This window comes from Ostrea edulis, chromosome 5 (genome assembly GCF_947568905.1).
Source record: "Ostrea edulis chromosome 5, xbOstEdul1.1, whole genome shotgun sequence".
Lineage (NCBI taxonomy): Eukaryota > Metazoa > Mollusca > Bivalvia > Ostreida > Ostreidae > Ostrea > Ostrea edulis.
In genome coordinates, this window is record NC_079168.1 from 32,315,205 (window position 1) to 32,334,595 (window position 19,391).

Sequence of the window (19,391 nt, forward strand, 5' to 3'; positions counted from 1 at the left end):
GACCTCACTGACTTCATGTCAAAGGCATATACTGGTCTTACTGATGTTTGTAAAATCTCACATTTGTTATTTGATAATGATGATATTGAAGTGTTCTTTAATTATATCCTTTTGTTATATGTTGATGACACTATGATCTTTGCTGCATCTGCATCCGAATTACAAGCAGCCTTGAATGACATGTGATTGTATTGTGAAACTTGGAAGCTCAATGGAAATACATTAAAATCAAATGTTGTGATTTTCTCAAAAAGTAGACGTTCTGAAAATATTCATTTTACATACAATAATGAGAAGCTGACAACTGTAGATGAGTTTCAATATCTTGGCATTTTATTTTCAAGGAAAGGTAATTTTCACAAGAATAAGGTGAGACTTGTTCAACAGGCAAGAAAAGCTATCTTCAGTCTTACGCAAGTCTAAAAAATTATGTCTACCTGTCGATATTCTTTTGCAATTGTTTGATGCAATGGTTGTTCCAATTTTGGCTCGGAAGTATGGGGATATGAAAATAACAATTTAATTAATGTATTTGGAATTCTGTAAATATATAATGAAAGTTAAAAAGTCTACTTATACTATATGTAATAGTATTGTATATGGTGAGCTTGGCAGAGTACCTTTACAAGTGTTTATAAATGCCAGAGTGATTGGCTTCCTGCAAAAACTTGTATCTTGAAAAAAAGAAAAGATAAGTAGAATGTTATATGATATTATTTTTAATCTTCACAACGAGGATGTTTTCCACTCAGACTGGTTGTTACACACCAGGGATATTTTAGATAAAAATGGTCTTGTAAACTATTGGATTGACCAATGTACCCCAAAGAATGTATGTTTATACAAAAAAGTGAAAACCATGTGTAAAGATGCATTTATAGCAGAGTGGAAATCTATTATTATTTTTTATTCTTCTAAGTGTAATAACTATAGAATTTTTAAAACAGATTTTGGTTAGAGAAATATTTTTAACTATTGCCTTGTGGTCTTGTTTATAGTTTAAGTACTTTTAGATGTGTCAGTCATAGATTACCAGTTGAATGTGGCAGATGTTTTTAGCATTGATAGATCTGATAGGTTATGTGATCTCTGTAATGCAAATGAAATTGGAGATGAATACCACTACATATTTAACTGTGAATTTTTCAATAATGAAAGAAAAATGTTTTTACCTGCAAATATTTACAAAGTTAGAAATGCTATTAGTTTTGCAAATTTATTAATAGTGATGACAGATTTACCCTTATCGGTTTGTCATATTTTGTAGAATTGTAATGTCAATATTAAAAAAAAAGATATTTCTTCTACTATCAACCTGTAAATATGTTACTTTCCCCCATTCATTACCTGTTTGTTACTGTTTGTTTTATATCTTTGTACTTTCATGCCTCATGTGAGGCCAAAAGGTGAAATAAAAACTTTCAAGAAACGAAACTACCACAAGTGATATTCGTGTCTTTCAATAAGAAATTTATACACATTTCCACTCTCATTTTATTTCCAATCAAAAACCCCATATTCACCTATATACATGTATTTGATAAAGAACGGCCTTAAAATTGGTATGAAACACGTCAGACAACATTTGACCCAAAGATAGGTTGTATTGGCAATCTAGATCATCATGCATTATATCGACTATAGAATATTTGCGAAATGCTGAATTTAAACGAGACTGTTGAAACCCCTATAACATCAACTTGTTTATCAGTAGCCTGCCTTATAAAATATATGAGACATCTTATATTTTTTCTTTACAAAATATCTTATTGAATATATGATATATCTTGTATAGTATATGAAATATTTCATAAACTTTATAAGGTGGAATATTTAACGAACAGTGATCAATCTCATAACTCATAAACTTTATAAGATATCTTATAACTTTTATAAGATATCTTATAACTGCTTTAAATGATATCAGGCGACATTATATACCAGTAATATTTCATACTAGACCCGATGTTTTCATAATCTATTTGCAACCAGAAATGAAAAATTACTTTAAAAATTGTGTAAATGAAAGGTGAAGATAACGAACAGATAAGCCTCCTTTGAGATAGTGGGACAACAATCTGATATGTCTTTATATTGCTGTCCCCAATTCCCCATAACCTGCAGATCAGATCATCCTTTATTGTAAGTCTACTCCACTGAGCTCAAAGTGATATCACAACATATCTCTCAGACGCTATATCAATATAATCTGGACGTGTCTCATTTTGCAACCAAGACTTCACAAGTCTTATATCCTTACATTCTTCTTGCAATGTGACTAGCTCAAAAGATTCAACGTTTTCCGAAGAGTTGTCCTCTATCACCCTAGCACGATCTTTAGACACATCTGTTTTGTCCCAGTCATTAAAATATTCACACTGATTACAAGGTATTCTGCTGAGACCATCTGCATTACCATGCAGTTTACCAGCTCTGTGCTCTATCTCCAGGTCATATGTCGATATGACTTCGAGCCAATTGTCCTTCCGGATCTTTGAATCTAAGTAACCACCATGCATACCTTATAAAAGTTTACAAGTTTTATTTTTCTAATTCGCTGTTAACACAACATAGAGAACATATCAAACAAGCATTCAAAAACAATATTCACGCATGCGCAAGTAATTCATATAAATATATATCACAATCTTGATAATAAGTAAGTACAATAATAGACTATATATACATTTGACCCGTAGGGTTTACTCTCTTGGTAATTAATTGTATGTATTTAATGTATGACAAACGGGATGATTTCAGCTTCTCCATCGTCAACGTCTCATATTTATGTAGCAATATTCCATTATCACCTGCATATGGTGTTTATATTTCTCAACTGATTCGATACGCAAGAGCTTGTTCTGCGTATAGTCAGTTTTTAAATCGAGGCAAGCTACTGACAAACAAGTTGATGGTACTGGGATCTCAACAGTCTCGATTGAAGTCAGCATTTCGCAAATTCTATGGTCGTTATAACGATCGAGTTCGTCAGTAAAACCTATCATTGGGTCAAATGCTGTCTGACATGTTTCATACCGATTGTTAGGCCGTTCTTGTCACACTGGTTTTGACTGCGGATAAGTCTGTTTACCTGATCAGGATATAGGGCTCACGGCGGGTGTGACTGGTCGACAGTGGATGCTTGCTCCTCCTAGGCACCTGATCCCACCTCTGGTGTGTCCAGGGGTCCGTGTTTGCCTAACTATCTATTTTGTATTGGTCATAGGAGTTATGAGATTGATTACTGTTCGTTATCGTCACCTTGCATCTAGGAGAACGCTTGAGAGAGGGTTGGCCCTTATGAAATAACAAGCACTGAATCCCGGCGCACACGCAGGATCGGGGTAGAAATTTCCCCTCTTTAAAGATCTTAGTCAGTCTGAGCGCATAGAGAAACTTTGAACTGATCAAGTATGTTTTGTACGGCAGAGTCATCAACGGACAAAGGAACGCCTTTGATGGTAATTAAAGAAAAAAAAGTACCTGCTCATTTGAGTTGGTATGGTATATTTATTCGCGAGGCTTGCCGAGCGAATAAATACACCATATCAACGAGTTGGATAAACCAAAATATCAAAATACGCAATTATATATGTTTTATTTATCGCATACGTCTTCTTTTCGCTTAATTTTGAGATGACCCCAAGTATGGTAGAAACAGCTGATTGAATTTGTTTTGAATCCGTGGCTCAGGTGTCGTACTTATTAATTTATTAATGAAAAAACGGTGCGCTTATAATCGATTCGTGTATATTACAAAGGGCATTTTAATAAAAGAAACTATGGATGAAAATTGTTTTAGAAGGCATTATAGTTTATAATTAATATTGGTTTTGGCATTCCAACAGAGTAACAATTATTGACCGAGTATTTATTGACGTAGGCCTGACCTGATAAAAGTTTGATGTCGCCGTCTTTTTAAAATAAACATGTGTAATAACGATCAATGAAAGTAATATCTTAATGCAGCGTTATAAAAGTGTTCAACAGTTTACAATGAAAAGTTGAAGTGTTTGTGTATTTGGAGGCGCTTTAGAAAGTAAAAATATTGAGATTTATTACATTCAATATGGCTCCAGAAAAAAAAAGACTGTGCTTGTGATGCTTGGTACCGCAGCATGTCGAGGTATTTTCGACTAGGCCTGTCCAATAAGCGGTTGGTTCCTTGTTAATGATAATAGTGTGGACATCTCTTTGTTTTCTTATCGTAATTTTTGAGTAGTTATTGATCGAGTTGACATCTTTATGGCCGGTAACTTGCATGTCAGTGGGGGCAACATCATTCTAATTTTGCCTTAAAAGAAACTCTTAATAAATACAGAATAACAAGTTATACACTTTATTTCATGCATCGATATGCATAAACACAGAAAATAGGTCATCCAAGCGGGGACAGTGTCAAAAGTAGTTCAGACCGGAAGTGCTATATCAATCGGGCGTGTGATAAAGTTAATGCATTATCTCACATATACTTATGTTAGTAAACTTATGGTATATTGTGTGTTATGTACACCATTGTACTCCCTTATTATATGTGCAGGGCCGTAAATTACATGGAGGCGGAGGAGGCAGCTGCCTCCTCCAACTTTTGAGCCAAAAAAAATTAAAATTTAAAGTTCATTAGAATTTATGTTGTTTCCAGTAACTAAGAACATGATACCTCCCTTAAAAAGCATTCCAAATCTTTCTTTTAGAATGAGTTAGTCAAGTAACATCTTAGAAGGCCCTAGACTCAAGGATTTTGCACGAAACGTGTTCAGCGTGCACAAAATGTGCTCAGCGTCTGGGGGCCGCCCCCGCCTAATTTCCTGCCTCCTCCAAATTGAAGGTTAACTTACGGCCCTGTATGTGTATATTGATGTGAACGTCTTATGTAATAGATGAATGTTGATAATTTTTCTACATGTATGCGGTGTACTCATTACATGCCTGTAAACCTTATGGTTTTGTGCTAATAAACTGAACTGAACTGAGCCACTTGCGGTCACAAGTAAACCTAACACACAAGACGATAAAAGGCGGTATGTGCTGGATTGAACTGAACAAACCCAGCAAAATGAGTACGATATCAAAGTGAAAGTAGAAATTAAACGCTGAAATCTGAAAGGCATGCTTTGATACGTGATTTACACCTTACAGACAAAGGTGACATAGGCGTACAGCCAGTATGCACACATAAATTAAAAAAAAACCCATTTTATTGTTTCCATATGTCAACTTCTTTATGTAAACATACACATGTAAATTATGATGCGTTATCTGATTGATTTGATTTGTTTTCGTCAAGAACGACGACTCGCTCGATCCGTTCACAGGCACTCGACGTTTTAAATATCTATAATTAACAAGAATAGATATGGGTTACCCCATATCCAAGAAATTCGACTTTTGATTTACTCGTAGCAAATACTGTGACCAGTCTTGCTTCACTAGCAAACAGTGCGCACACCTGTCCTTGACCTTTTAACCTTGAAAAAAAAATGTACAATTACATGAACAATACTAAAGAAGGATAATTTAAAATCTTTTCTTTATATTAGCTGAAAAATACATATATAGAGTAATGCAAAAATCAAGAAGGTGAAAATCACTTTGTAGATATTTACTATGATATCCCCCTCCCCATCTAATTTTATTTCCTAGAAAATAAATTGCCCAATTAGGTTATTTCTTTTTTAATTGAAAAAATGTCCACCCCAGAATGAATTGTGTGTCCCCTTTCTTGATAATTTTTTTTTAGTAGAAATATCTTATTTCGAAACCTTTAATCCACCCCTCCTATTTTTTAAAATTCTCTCTGTTATGGTTATATTTGTATTTTATAAACCTTATGAATTCATAATTTCCAAACCTTTAATCCACCCCTCCTATTTTTTTTTAAATTCTCTCTGTTATGGTTATATTTGTATTTTCTAAACCTTATGAATTAATAAATTTTGCACATGAGGATCACAACCTATGCACTTATTCAACAAGAAATGTATACTTTGCCTTAATAAAATCTATATATTGGGGAAAAAAAACCTGGGAATCATTTTGAATTGCAGGGCATTTCGTAAACGAGAGACTTAAGGTTGATCGATCCTCATGTGATGTCATAGGTTTTTGCAAAAATCTTAATAAATTAAACTTTGCGCATAATAGAAATATATCTTTCCGAGGAATTTTATTCACTGGATATAATAAAAAATCTGGTAAACTATTAATACTGAAAAAGTTTATATTTTCCATAGATAATCAAATATTTATGATTAAAATAATTTTGTCAAGGGCAATAACTCCTATGCTGGAATTTCCTCTACTGGATGTCTATTATACATTGGTTTACCTAATATCCACAATTAATCTATACATATTTATGAATTATCAGTTTTTTAAAAACTGTTGATATTTAAATTTTGTCATTTCAACAAGTTTTTATCTATTTTTATTAATCTGTTTAACGAAAACGTGTCATTTTCTGATGTTGATGTATACTACTGTTTTTGTATGTCTGACATCTTTAAAAAGGTGGCAACATATATATTTCTTTGGTTATTAATTAAATTAAACTATATTGAGTGGAAATTAATACAGTTTTCCATGCAAAAATACCACTTAGTACGCAATATTTACCGAGGTGTCTAGTAGAGAATATTGCAGATGCAATTTTATTTTTACACGTGTTTCTTTACTTTGTTCAGACAACAAGCAGAAAGCACATAAACTGCAATATAAATGTTGATAAGTTCAGTACCTTTAAAAAAGAAAAAGAAAAAAACTCGTCACTCGTACATTGTTTTACATGTGTTATATTTTTAGAAGTTGGAAAAACCCACATATATGTATTACTTTAATAAAATGATTTGATAGCCTTTTGTTTTTTAAAACTCTCGTTACCAGTGGTAACATGTTTTCCTTTAGATATCACATTTATTCTCTTTTCTGTTCAGTTGTTTTCCTCTGCTCTGATTACATAGATCGTCTATGAAGCCGTGTTGACAAAGCGTCATGCTTATTTATAACGGTCGATAACTCGTAGTCGTGCGTATTGTATAAGACAAATGTCGATGTCAAAATCATCGGCATTTACCAGAAGTGCTCTGTTATACATATAAATCCTTATAAAAAAGAAAACACACACACACACACACACACACACACACAAATTTAATGATTAACATTCTCTCTCAGAAGAAATTGTATGATAATTAACGAACAATAATCATGAAAGGAAAATAATTGTCAATCGAAGAATGACCTATATATTTTCGTGAAAAACACTGAGGAGGCAGCTAGCGTGGGAATATGAATACTTCTTATTTACATTTCTGGTGAAAAATGATTTTCTTAAAATCATTTGACGTTAATTTTGTTTTCTTCTACGTATTACATGCACATCGATATTCTAAACATTTGTTGTAATGTTGTATCTGCTGATCATGAATGGAACTATATTTTTTCAGAGCAATTGTGTGAAGAGTACCTGAATCCAGTAATAAATCTTGAATAGATAGTATGCACTGGTGGAATTTATTAAAAAATTGTCTTTCTGTAAACATACATCCATTTGCTGGTAAAACAGAAAACCAAGATGGCGGCGTGATATACCTTGTGAATATTATGTTTACAGAAAAACAATTTTTTTAATTATAGATATTTAAAACGTCGAGTACCTGTGGATCCGTTAGATGACAGTTTAGTCGCAACTAAATCCTCCGGTGGGGGAGATGAGAGTAAGCGAATTGGACACTTGGCTTGCAAAGATGGAGTAGGTCATGCGGAATGTCAAAATTCAGGTAAGCTAATCTACATTTTTTTTATAACACTGGCTGGATGGAGGTACTACTCCCCAGATATTACAGAGGAAGTGCATCTTTCATTATCTAATCCCTATTCCTTACAGCATATTCTCAAAAGATTTCCTTTTTTGATTTCTTTTGTTAGAAGGCAATGCTTATCACTCTTTATGTGAGCAAATTTACAGAAAAGGTTTCTGAATGCAATATAATTCTAAATGGATTGGTACATGAAAATAGGATCAATCTTGAGATAATAAAGCACCCGGGTAACCCGGTCCCCACATCATATAGTTTTCCCTATCATATAAATCTATTCATTGGTACTTGATGATAATTGTAATATCCTGGTGATCTAAATTACTAGTATTAAAGTGCATTTACTTTTATGCATGTAAGGTGGTAAAACTAATGATGAAAAAAGATCAGAAAATGAGCTGTGGTCAGTTTTATTTGCCTCCATCCTTTCATTACAAACTACTGATTTAAATTCAATTCACCATTAATGCGTAACCTCTCGTGTGAGCCAAGTTGCTCATTAGTGTTGCGAATGAGATTTATGAATACGGAAGTTCCGAGTTCCCCAAGAGTTATTTCCCTTTGTCGAACTCTTCCGTAAATTATGACGTAAAATATGATGACAGTGGGTACATTTGCTAATTACTATCGTTGTATTATTTCTTAAAAGATTATCTCCACAGTTTTCTGAGACCATCCTATCTCAGGGAAAAGGCAACTTTATTGAGTTTATGAGTATTGGATAACAAAATGGCTCAAACAAATATTGTTAATTGCCATCTTTCTTTGATAAAAGCGTCACTCATGTAGAAAAGGAAACGAATAATGATTCAATAGCCAATTTGATGATCTTATTCAAACAGATTATGCTTGATATGGCCAGAATATGCATACCAGTGATTGATATAAACAAAAGTTACGCTTTTATTACATTAATTGTACGTAATCGTTATGTACAATGCCAGTCTACGATATAATGTATACATTGTGTACCCACCATGCGTCATAAAATGCGAAAGAGTTCGACAAAGGGAAATAACTTTTGGGTAACTCGGAACTTGCGTATTCAAAACATGAATTTAATTCAAAGTTTTCTTTAAAATAAAGTTGGTTTCAAATTAATATTTTTCCACGAGTACTATCAGTCCTTTGAGGATTTTCCTTGGTGGATGCCAGGTTCTCCGGCCGTTCCGTTACCTTCACTTTGGTCTTTATCAAATGGCATAGTCCCTCTAAAACAACCTTAATTGTTTCTTTTCCACGGAGCACCCTGTTAACAGACCAGAAGTTAACACTAGTATCGGAATATCGTATGGTTTAGATATTTGCAAGGAAAATAACCTGTCAAGAAGAATATGATGAGCAACTATATTTTAGGAAGAGGTCTAGGTTACCCCCCCCCCCCCCTATTCAAACACTATTCGTTTATGCAAAATGCTCTTCATCCCCGTTTTCATCAGTTATTGACAGTTTTTCATCGATTCTGTTTCACGTCTCAGGCATTTTAGGTTAAAAAGTGTAAATATTAGATCATTGTGTTCACTTAAATATTACATGCGTGATGTAGTAGCTCCCCCCTCCCCCGGAAAAATGGCTATATAGTAGATGTTCTGTTACCACCCTCACGGATTTGGTTTTGATGGTAGAAAACTGATTATGGAAAGTCAGCCGGGCTTTGTACAACAAATATTGATGTTACATAGATCTGAATATCTAAAAGTGTATGTTGCCGATAGTTGAATGTAGATAATATATTTTCTTACACACACCAGAGAGAGAGAGAGAGAGAGAGAGAGAGAGAGAGAGAGAGAGAGAGGCGTGTGTCTAACATTCTTGGCCAGAAATAATAATTTTCCAGATGAGTATAGTACTTTCGACTGCGCTGGTAGGATTTAAAATGTATTCACGGACGAGCATGGGGGGGGGGGGGGGGGTGTTCTAATTTCCTATGAATTACTAAGTTAATTAAAATCAGACTTCTTACATCTGCGTATTGTAGTGATTATGAGCGGATTCTAGGGTCTGATTTTAATTGGATTGTAAGTTAACGAAGATTTCTACTTCAATAAAGTTTCAGAAACTTTTGTGCAATTTGTCTTTAGAAAAACGTCTATATTTGATTGCCTATAAGTTACCATCTTAAGATGGACCTAATCAGCGCCAAATTAACATAAACTCAAATAATTGAAGATATCATCAATTCAATTATTGCTCTCTTTAATTGAATTAATGCGCACATTAAATCAATTATTGCTCTCATCAAATGAATTAATGCGCGCTTCAATTCAATTATTGCTCTCATCAATTGAGTTAATGCGCGCATCAATTGAATTAATGAGAGCAATAATTGATTTAATGCGCGCATTAATTCAATTATTGCTCTCTTCAATTCAATTGATGCTCGCATTAATTCAATTAATGAGAGCAATAATAGATTTGATGCGCACATTAATTCAATTATTGCTCTCTTCAGTTCATTTGATGAGAACATAAATTTAGTAGAAATATTGCTCGCAATAATTAATTTAGAGCTCGGTATAAATAATTTGATGATCTCTTTAATTCAGTTGAAGATATCTTTAAATCATTTACAATGCTTTTGTATAAGGAATTAATGTGCGCATCAATTCAATTAAAGATATCATTAGTTCAATTGTGGATATGTTGAATTGAAGATATCTTTAATTATATAGTTGCTCTCTCTAAAAGAATTATTGCTCTCTTCAAATGAATTAAAGATATCATTAATTCAATTGAAGAGAGCAATAATTGAATTAATGCGCGCATTAAATCAATTATTGCTCTCATCAAATGAATTAATGCGCGCATCAATTCAATTATTGCTCTCATCAATAGATTTAATGCGCGCATTATATCAATTATTGCTCTCTTCAATTGAATTGTAGCGCGCATCAATTCAATTGTTGATATCATTAATTCATTTGAAGAGATCATTAATTCAATTAAAGCGTGCATCAAATCAGCTGAAGAATTAATGCTCTCATCAATTCAATTAATGCGCGCAATAATTCAGAATTGAAGATATCATTAATTATTTGAAGAGATCTTTAATTCAATTGTTGCGCACATCAAATGAATTGATGATATCTTCAAATAATTGAAGATATCTTCAATTATTTGAGTTTGTTATTTGGCGCTCCATACATCTGTAGCAGCTAACATCTTTTTAGAAGTCACAATCGTAATTTGCATTCTCGTTGAAAACATGCTGAAGGGTAGGATATCTGTATCTTCGTGCACTATTTAGAGAGTACATGTACAATATTAATTTAAATTGTTAGTATTTCTAATGTTATATCCATGTTTGAATACATCTGACGAAAAATGCATAAAATTATCAGAATCTTTGATCATGAATGGACAAATTTTACAGGCCTCCACACTGTGCGTTTTTACTGTGCCAATTTAACATATCGTTTGTGAAGTATTTCTTAACAAAGAATTTGTCCATGTATTAATGTAAGAATGCTTTGTGCCAAGTTTGGTTGAAATTGATCAAGTGGTTCTGGAGAAGTTGAAAATGTGGAAAGGTTAGTTATCGACGGAAAAACGACGGATAACATGCAGGTGATCAGAAAAGCTCACCTTGAGCTTTCCTGTCACGGTAAATATCAAAATCATAACAAGAGGCCCAAGGGCCTAGAATCGCTCTTCTGATAAATTGTACAACCCCACCATTTCTATTCTTAGCCTCTTAGTATTCTAAATCTTTAGTTAAATCCTAAGAATTCAAAAAAAGTAGGTCAATGTGACCTACTTTTTGGTTTACACATTTTGAGAACCCAAGAAATATCAACTGACAAAGTTTGATGATTTAAAGTCAATTAGTATCTGAATATTGAAATATAGCTGTCAAATTTCAATCGTAGGTCATGGTGACCTACTTTTTGGTCAGCGAACTCCGAACATGCAAGACCCATCAACTGACAAAGTTTGATGACTGTAGGTCAAATAGTATCTGAAATATATAAATATAGCCGTCAAATTCCAAAAGTAGGTCAAGGTGACCTACTTTTTGGTCGACACACTCCGTTGACTCAAGATGCATCAACTTTCAAAGTTTGATGATTGTAGGTCAATTAGTGACTGAAATATATAAATATAACTGTCAAATGCCAAAAGTAGGTCACAGTGACCTACTTTTTGGTCGATACACTCCGAAGACTCAAGATGCATCAACTGACAAAGTTTGATGATTGTAGGTCAAATAGTGTCTGAAATATAGTAATTTAGCTGTCAAATACCAAAAGTAGGTCACGGTGACCTACTTTTTGGTCGACACAAACCGAAGACTGAAGACGCATCAACTGACAAAGTTTGATGATCCTAGGTTTTACAGTGCCCAAAATATGCATCTAAAATTGAAAATGTGAAATTTGAATATCTGCAAAATTCAAAAAGTAGGTCACTGTGACCTACTTTTTTTATAAATATGTTTCAAGGCCTCAGGATGCATCAACTTACAAGATTTGATGATTCTAAACCTCTCGGTATTTGAAATAACAACTTAAAATATATCTATAAATGATAAGCCATAAAATTCAGAAAGTAGGTCACGGTGACCTATTTTTCAGTTGACGCATTTCAAGGTCCCATGATCCACCAACTGACAAGTTTTGATGATCATAGGCTTCAAAGTGTCCAAGATACATGTATGCATCAAAATTAGTTTTAAAATAAATACCTGCAAAATTCAAAAAGTAGGTCACCGTGACCTACTTTTGAGACAACTTGACACAGGGTCCTAAGATGCATCAACTGTCAAAATTTGATGATCCTAGTCCTTATAATGACTAAAATATCAAAGATTTAAGGAAATATAAATTTAGGTCAACTTTGAAGTGACCTTGAGACCACGCCCTTTGCCCCAGGGTAATGCCTTGAACAATTTTTAATCTACAACATATCCTCATCCTTATGTGTAAGTTTGGTGATAATCTGCCCAGTGGTTCTTGAGAAGATTTTTTAGCAACCACTACTTTTGTTTGTATTTTCCTGATTATCTCCCCTTGTTAAAGGGTCACATCCCTCTATTTAGTATGTATGAAAGCCCTTGGGCCAATGATACCCTGTAACAAATTTGAAAAAAATTGGCCAAGGGGTTCTTGAGTTATAGCCCTTTTTCTAAAAAGTTTACGCACACCGCACAAATGGCCATAGCATTAGCTCTTTGAGCCTTCGGCTCAGAAGAGCTAAAAAAAGGCCAGGAAAACGTCAGATATTTCGAACTAGTCTGGCAGTACAATTATTCTTGTGAATTTGACAATGAATATTTCCGTGAAAAGACTGGCAGAAACATTGATCTTCCATACGCTCCGTGATAACGCCAAGACCAACCGGGATTTTTAACGGGGACGTACGGGTAGTTATCGTGAATATCCGTAGCGAAACCGGCGTTTTCCGTGTTTGCATCGTGATAAGACCGTGTTGACACCACCATTACGACGTCACAGAACCCAAAGACGCCAGATCACCCTGGATGACTAGAATTTTGCATCCAGCGTCGACCGGCTATTGATGTGTGAAAAGGGATTTAGACAGAGAGAAAACAATGAACCTGGGTTAATTAAGTCATGAATGCTTCTAATACAACAATGTACAAAGTCTTAAGATCTTGTACCATCTCTTAATTCAATTCTTTTACTCATTCAAACTACATCATAGATGCACACGATACAGAAAGCTAGATATAAACATATATAGTATATATAATGCAAAAGACGCGTTATAGATATCTTATTTTTAAAAATCACTCCTATATGTAAGTATGTCAAAGAACCAGATCATTCAAAAAATCAAAAGTGATAAGATTTAGATCTGGTATTCAAAAAAAAATGTACATTGTATATCAATACTGCTTTAAAAAAATGTACTACATAATACTTCATATCAACAAGCCAAGAAAAGGAAATTATCCTGAATAATCTGATGACGACATTGACACTGGATGTCCTGGCAGGGACTATGCAGATATCAGATCTGCTCAAATCTCTACAGCAACTTTTCCATTTTTCAAACTTTTTGATTTCCATAACATGTATGAGACAGCAGGTAAACAATTATAGATGTACAGTGAATACTATTGGTGGATACAGTAATCAATTCTGAATAAAATGTTGTTATGAAGAGATATGAGCAAATCTGAGAAGACTTTCTGAAGATCAAGTTGACTCAGTTCGGTTTTCTAGACCACACGGTACAGTGTGCTACAGTCCACTGATTTTTCCTGGCAGTTTCACGGATGAAAAAAGGCATGTCACAGGACTCCACCAATGTGAAGTAGGGTCCCAACTCCTTCTTAAGGGTAGATAACCCTGTAACTGCCTGGCCATTTTTTTTGTATCCCCCCATCCAATTTTCCTGCAAATATGTAGAATACATAACATTCAATATACAGAATAATTTTGCAAGTTTTTCAACTCAAATATTGCATTTCACTTTCAAATATAAAGTCAAGATGCCATAAATTTATACCTCCAGATGCCCTTTGCAAAATCCTACGTTGTACAGAATTCTTTGCACCCAAACAATAGTTTTCATCGTAGGCTAATATTTATGACAATCTCTTGAGTAATGATTGATTGATTTTGTATTGTTTAACGTCCCTCGAGAATTCTTCACTCAAATGGAGACGTCACCATTGCCGGTGAAGGGCTGCAAAATTTAGGCCTAGACTCGGCACTTACGGCCTTTGAGCAGGGAGGGATCTTTATTGTGCCACACCTGCTGTGACACGGGGCCTCTGCTTTTGAGGACTCGTTTGAAGGACCGCCCATTTAGTTGCCTCTTACGACAAGCAAGGGGGTACAGAGGACCTATTGTAGGACTCTGAACTGTCTGAGTAAACATTAATCATGGTAACCTGTGTCTATAAGGTTGTCGAATTCTTCAGAGAAAGCTTCCTGCTTCTGGGTGTACTGTTTGTACAAAATCCTACATCGTTCTTCGTGTTACGCGGAGAATGCATATTACATCTAATCAACTTCACTTTGAAATCTACTGATTTACAGCAGAATTTTTTTTATAACATTCTATATTAGTATGAAACAGAAACTCTGAACTGAAAGTTTAACTGTGAATTAAACAGAAAATATTCAAAATAACCCTCACTTTATCTGTGAAATCCTCCAGCCAAGTGTACGGTGATGTAATAACAAGGACACCGCCCGGAGCCACCAAGTCAATCAGCCGCCGCAAGAAGTCAAACGGTGAGTGTAATCTACAGATCAGATTGGCAGCCAGAACACATCCGAATGACCCCAGGTCATGTCGAAGGTCACAAGCATCTCCTTGTTCAAAGCTACATCTTGCTTTTTCCTGTAATATATATTACATTTACAAAACAGTTTATTTACATCTTGCAGAAAAATATTTGACAAAATCTACATTTGCAAATGCTTTGTCAGTTTTCATTCTGTGACATGCGAGTAAACTTTCAGTTCATGTACAAGCCAGTAGAAGATCAAGAAAATTGCCAAAGGAGGGGTGGTGGTGGGGTTGCATTCCAAGTTTGTTCTTCTTCTTGTGCTCATAAAAGGGGGAAGTGGGCAAAATGGAGTATCAAAAAAAGAAGATCACTTTTGTTAAGGTAGGTAAATACTATTAGAAATTTCTGTCAATCAAAATATTTTTTCATTTAAATAACTTTAACAACTCATAAACTAACTGAAAAACCCATATTAGACATACCTTTGCAGGTTTATTTTTATACTATGTGCTACAGAGCACATATACCCCCAAATGCAAAAGCCAAATTTTAACAAGGATGCATGATCTCATGTTTTATTAATTTATGTACCAAAGCACATCATATTAAGCTATAATATATAAAAACGAATAGATATTTATTTACTGAGAGAATTTTTAAAGATATTCAATTGAAAACATACACAATTGCTGTTTAATCTGCTCACATCCTTCAGAAAAAAATCACAGAATATCGCAATTTTGAAAAATTCTCAAAATCTAAATGTTTACATGCCAGTTTTTCTTTAAAAATATTTAGAATTATATCTAAGGTTAACAAAAAACCATATTTTACCATAGTTGACCAGAGATATTTTACAAAATGCTCTCTTGAACACGTACCTAAACCCCCATTTTTTAATTGAAGTTTTACAATTATTCTTTGCACACTTTGAAAATAGTAAATTGTAACAGCAAATAGTCTTAAAATCAAGATTAACAGAATATAACAATATATATATATGTAAAACATACTGAAAATTTTGTCCTACCAGACAATTAGAACACGAGGAGTGAGGGGGGGGGGGGGGGGGGCACCTCCCTTCCTTTTTCTCACAATTTTGCGTGTGTGTGTTATTTTTCTTTTCCTTTTTTTTTGGGGCTATCAATCATATCATACATAAAAATACATACATGCTATCTCATACTTATAGAAAAAGTAAATATAGTGTAACATACAATTCATGTAGATTCCAGCAACTACAGCTCATGTACAAATAATTTTGTTTCTTGAAAGTACTTATGAAGAAGAGTTCAAATATTAAACAACTTTGCTGATGATTTTCTGAGGCTTCATAATTCTGGGTTTCTTTGAACCAAACACAAACTCACTAAAAACAGTTTGAATTCCACTGTGAGGGGTCACGCCTATGTATGATTTTTAATTTGTTCAGGCTTAGATTGCAAGCTATACATGTATATTAAGCCTTTTAGAGATCAGTGTAGATATTATATTGCTTTGTACCATTGGAGCTAGTGAGGACTTGACACTATAATAATTCATGGTAAATATATCTGAAGATTCACATTTGAATGCTAAATTTGACTCGTACGGTTCTCGTAAACTACAAACATCAGACAAAGAAGTTATAACCGGAACTTTCTAGTCGGTGTTTAAAATTTAAAACCGGATACGTAAAACCACGGCCTTTCCTTAAATATATTCAACCAAAGGAGTGGTGGGGGTGGAGGGTGGTTACAACCCCCATAACTCAGTGTGCAAAATTAACAATGAGGCTGATAGAGAAAATCTATAGAAAATTTGTCCGTACGTAGATTCTCTCCAGTGTATAGAGTGAATAAATACAGTCTCAGAGAGTTGCATGTCTGATGACATTCTGTAGTTAAATTTTTACTGGCCTCCACAACTTATGCGAATTAGGCTTTAAAAAACATTACCAACAATTATACAGTGTTGTAAATGATCTACGCATAATATTCAAAATTTAATAATAAAGCTGTCTCATGTTATGAAAGAAATGAAATACAAAGAGACTTCAGAGTACAGTAAAAAGTTAAGGATATTTGTAACTTTGTTGTTGGTTTATAGTAAATCAGTCAGTTCTATAGAATACAAAAATGTGGTAGACTAGTTGTCAATAGTTTATTACAGAAAAGTAAGTTTTGCACACTGCATAATCCCCCCTCCCGCTCTCTATTAATAAAGATCAACAATGCAAGCCTATACTTTGAAAAAGAAATGTTTTACCACAAAAAATAAGGAATGAATGTAGCTGGCATTTGTATAATATAAAGAGATACATAAAATAATGAAAGCAAGGTCCTGGAGTAAATTTTGCATCAACTTAGTGGAATACACAAATTACCCCATGCATTCATTGTTTACACCCATTACACAAATTACCATTTTTATTTATTTCAAAAACAACTGAGACATTTGCTAGACTGAAGTTCAAAGCGACAAACATTCTTCTATAAAAATTAAATTCCCATCTAAAATACACCCCAGTTTCTTACGATGTCCTCCGGTACTTTGGCGACGAGAGGTGTGACTAGATCTCCCTCGTCTTGTACGAAGTAGACCTTCTCGCCCAGGTCTCTCATGTGATCACACGCATCAACGAAGGACTGACTGTAGTCAATACCAATCACTTCCTGGAACTCACGAGCCAGCTCAAATGAAGATCGACCAACCGCGCAACCTATGTCTAATGCTCGGCATAAAGTTTGGGTCTAAAAAAAATACATAAAGGAAAAATATTAGATTGTTTTTCATGTCTGTAACACTGTAGGATTTTTCATCCTGATCCAATCCCCATGTATACAATTGTGTCTTGTAGAAATTTATAACCAATCCCAAAATCAATCAAATCATAGCCTGACAGTTTGTGAGGACTGTTGTGCAATTTTCCCAGTAATGTAGGGGAGTAGACTTGTTGTATTTCAACAACTCTGTTTAATTCTAGTGAGATATGACTAACAGTAACACCCTCACTCCGTTTAATTCTAGTGAGAAATGACTATCACCCTCACTCTGTTTAATTCTTGGACTAGTGAGATATGAGCAACATCCTCACTCTGTTTAATTCTAGTGAGAAATGACTAACACCCTGATGTCAAGCACAGCCCAGAAAAGATGAGGAATTAGCAACACTAAATTCACTATATCTCATTTTTAAGAAATTGAAACCTCGAATTCCACACCCTCCAACTGTCATATTTGACTTGATTAGTTTTTTGTGTTAATATATTTTGTGTCAATTTCAATGTAAAATCAATACAAATGGAGGAATCATTTCTTTTGAAAACTAATCACTGAAGTTTCTCTGATTTCTAATCTCACCAGAGATCTCTCATTTTCACAAGCCAAACACTCCTCCAAAGAGCAAGGGAGCATGATTGTCTCCCTTAGACTGATACATCGCAGTCATAAACTCAGTGGTAGAGCCTTCACTTTGCAACCTGGTCAAGCCCTACTTGTGCTATGGCCGCATCCAACCCAAGACTCAAACGTAGATAGTGATTGCTCCTTCGCTAAATGCTCAGCATTTAGAAGTGAAAGTCACAGAAGTGAGAGTCACAGGTCTTTTGGATATGACCTTAAAAACGGAGGTCTCATGTCGCGGCAGGCGTTGGCACGTTAAAGAACCTTTACTGCTATGTCTGTAATTGTAAATGCCATTCATAGGTCTAAATAGTACCTCACCTATAGATTTTAGTCAATTATAAAAGCTCCTGAGGCTGAGCACTATGTTGTTTGTTGTACAATACATAATCTAGTATTTTAAACAAATATTGGTTTTTTCTGTAGTCGTGTCAATCAAAATCGAAGTTGGCACTTAAAATCAATTGTTGAACTGCTTTAGGTCATGTGGTGCATTGGTTGGCCTTGGGGAAGGCTAGCGTACGTACTACAGTTAATCGAGCCCATGTGAGTGGCATTTCGAAATATAACCCTAAAAATATGATTTAATATTTTGGTTTGCTACAAAGGATTATCGCTGAATTTAAAACGTTTTACCTTACCAAATCCTTTGCTGTGTTTTAAACACATATCAGCACATCTCTTTGGAAAATCAAGCGATTCTTTTGGGCCAAAGTCGTATTTCAAAATCTCTTGCTTTGCTCCATAATGAAAAACAAGATATTCGTTAAGTAGTTTCTGGGATTCATAAACGGAACTTTTGTACCGCCTCCTTCTCTCACGCAGCCATTTGTAAGTTGAGAACACGGCAACTCCCGTAGTGCAGGCTAGGGTCCCCATTACAATATATCTGTGATCTATTCCCATAACGAACGGCATGGTTGCAGCTTTCGATTTCTACCCAACGATCCCAGAGACGTTCCGAAGGAATTTAGGACATTTCG

General features: G+C 34.5%; 1 protein-coding gene across 1 annotated transcript; it reads right to left on the reverse strand.

Moving 5' to 3' along the window:
- Window positions 1-13,429: 13,429 nt before the first annotated feature.
- Window positions 13,430-19,391, reverse strand: LOC125649291 (uncharacterized). Its single transcript, XM_048876729.2, has 4 exons — window positions 19,045-19,391; window positions 17,541-17,756; window positions 14,928-15,134; window positions 13,430-14,177 (listed from the first exon to the last, which is right to left on the reverse strand). The coding sequence occupies exons 1-4, from the start codon at window positions 19,324-19,326 to the stop codon at window positions 13,989-13,991; spliced, it is 894 nt and encodes a 297-aa protein (XP_048732686.1). The 5' UTR covers window positions 19,327-19,391; the 3' UTR covers window positions 13,430-13,988.

What these genes read in the sequence shown, in the direction of transcription:
- LOC125649291 (XM_048876729.2), bottom strand. Translation starts at nt 19,326, where the DNA reads ATGCCGTTCGTTATGGGAATAGATCACAGATATATTGTAATGGGGACC. An exon ending in CCAAAGTACCGGAGGACATC is followed by an intron (nt 15,135 to 17,540) that starts GTAAGAAACTGG and finishes TATATATTACAG; the next exon opens with GAAAAAGCAAGATGTAGCTT. An exon ending in TGGAGGATTTCACAGATAAA is followed by an intron (nt 14,178 to 14,927) that starts GTGAGGGTTATT and finishes ACATATTTGCAG; the next exon opens with GAAAATTGGATGGGGGGATA.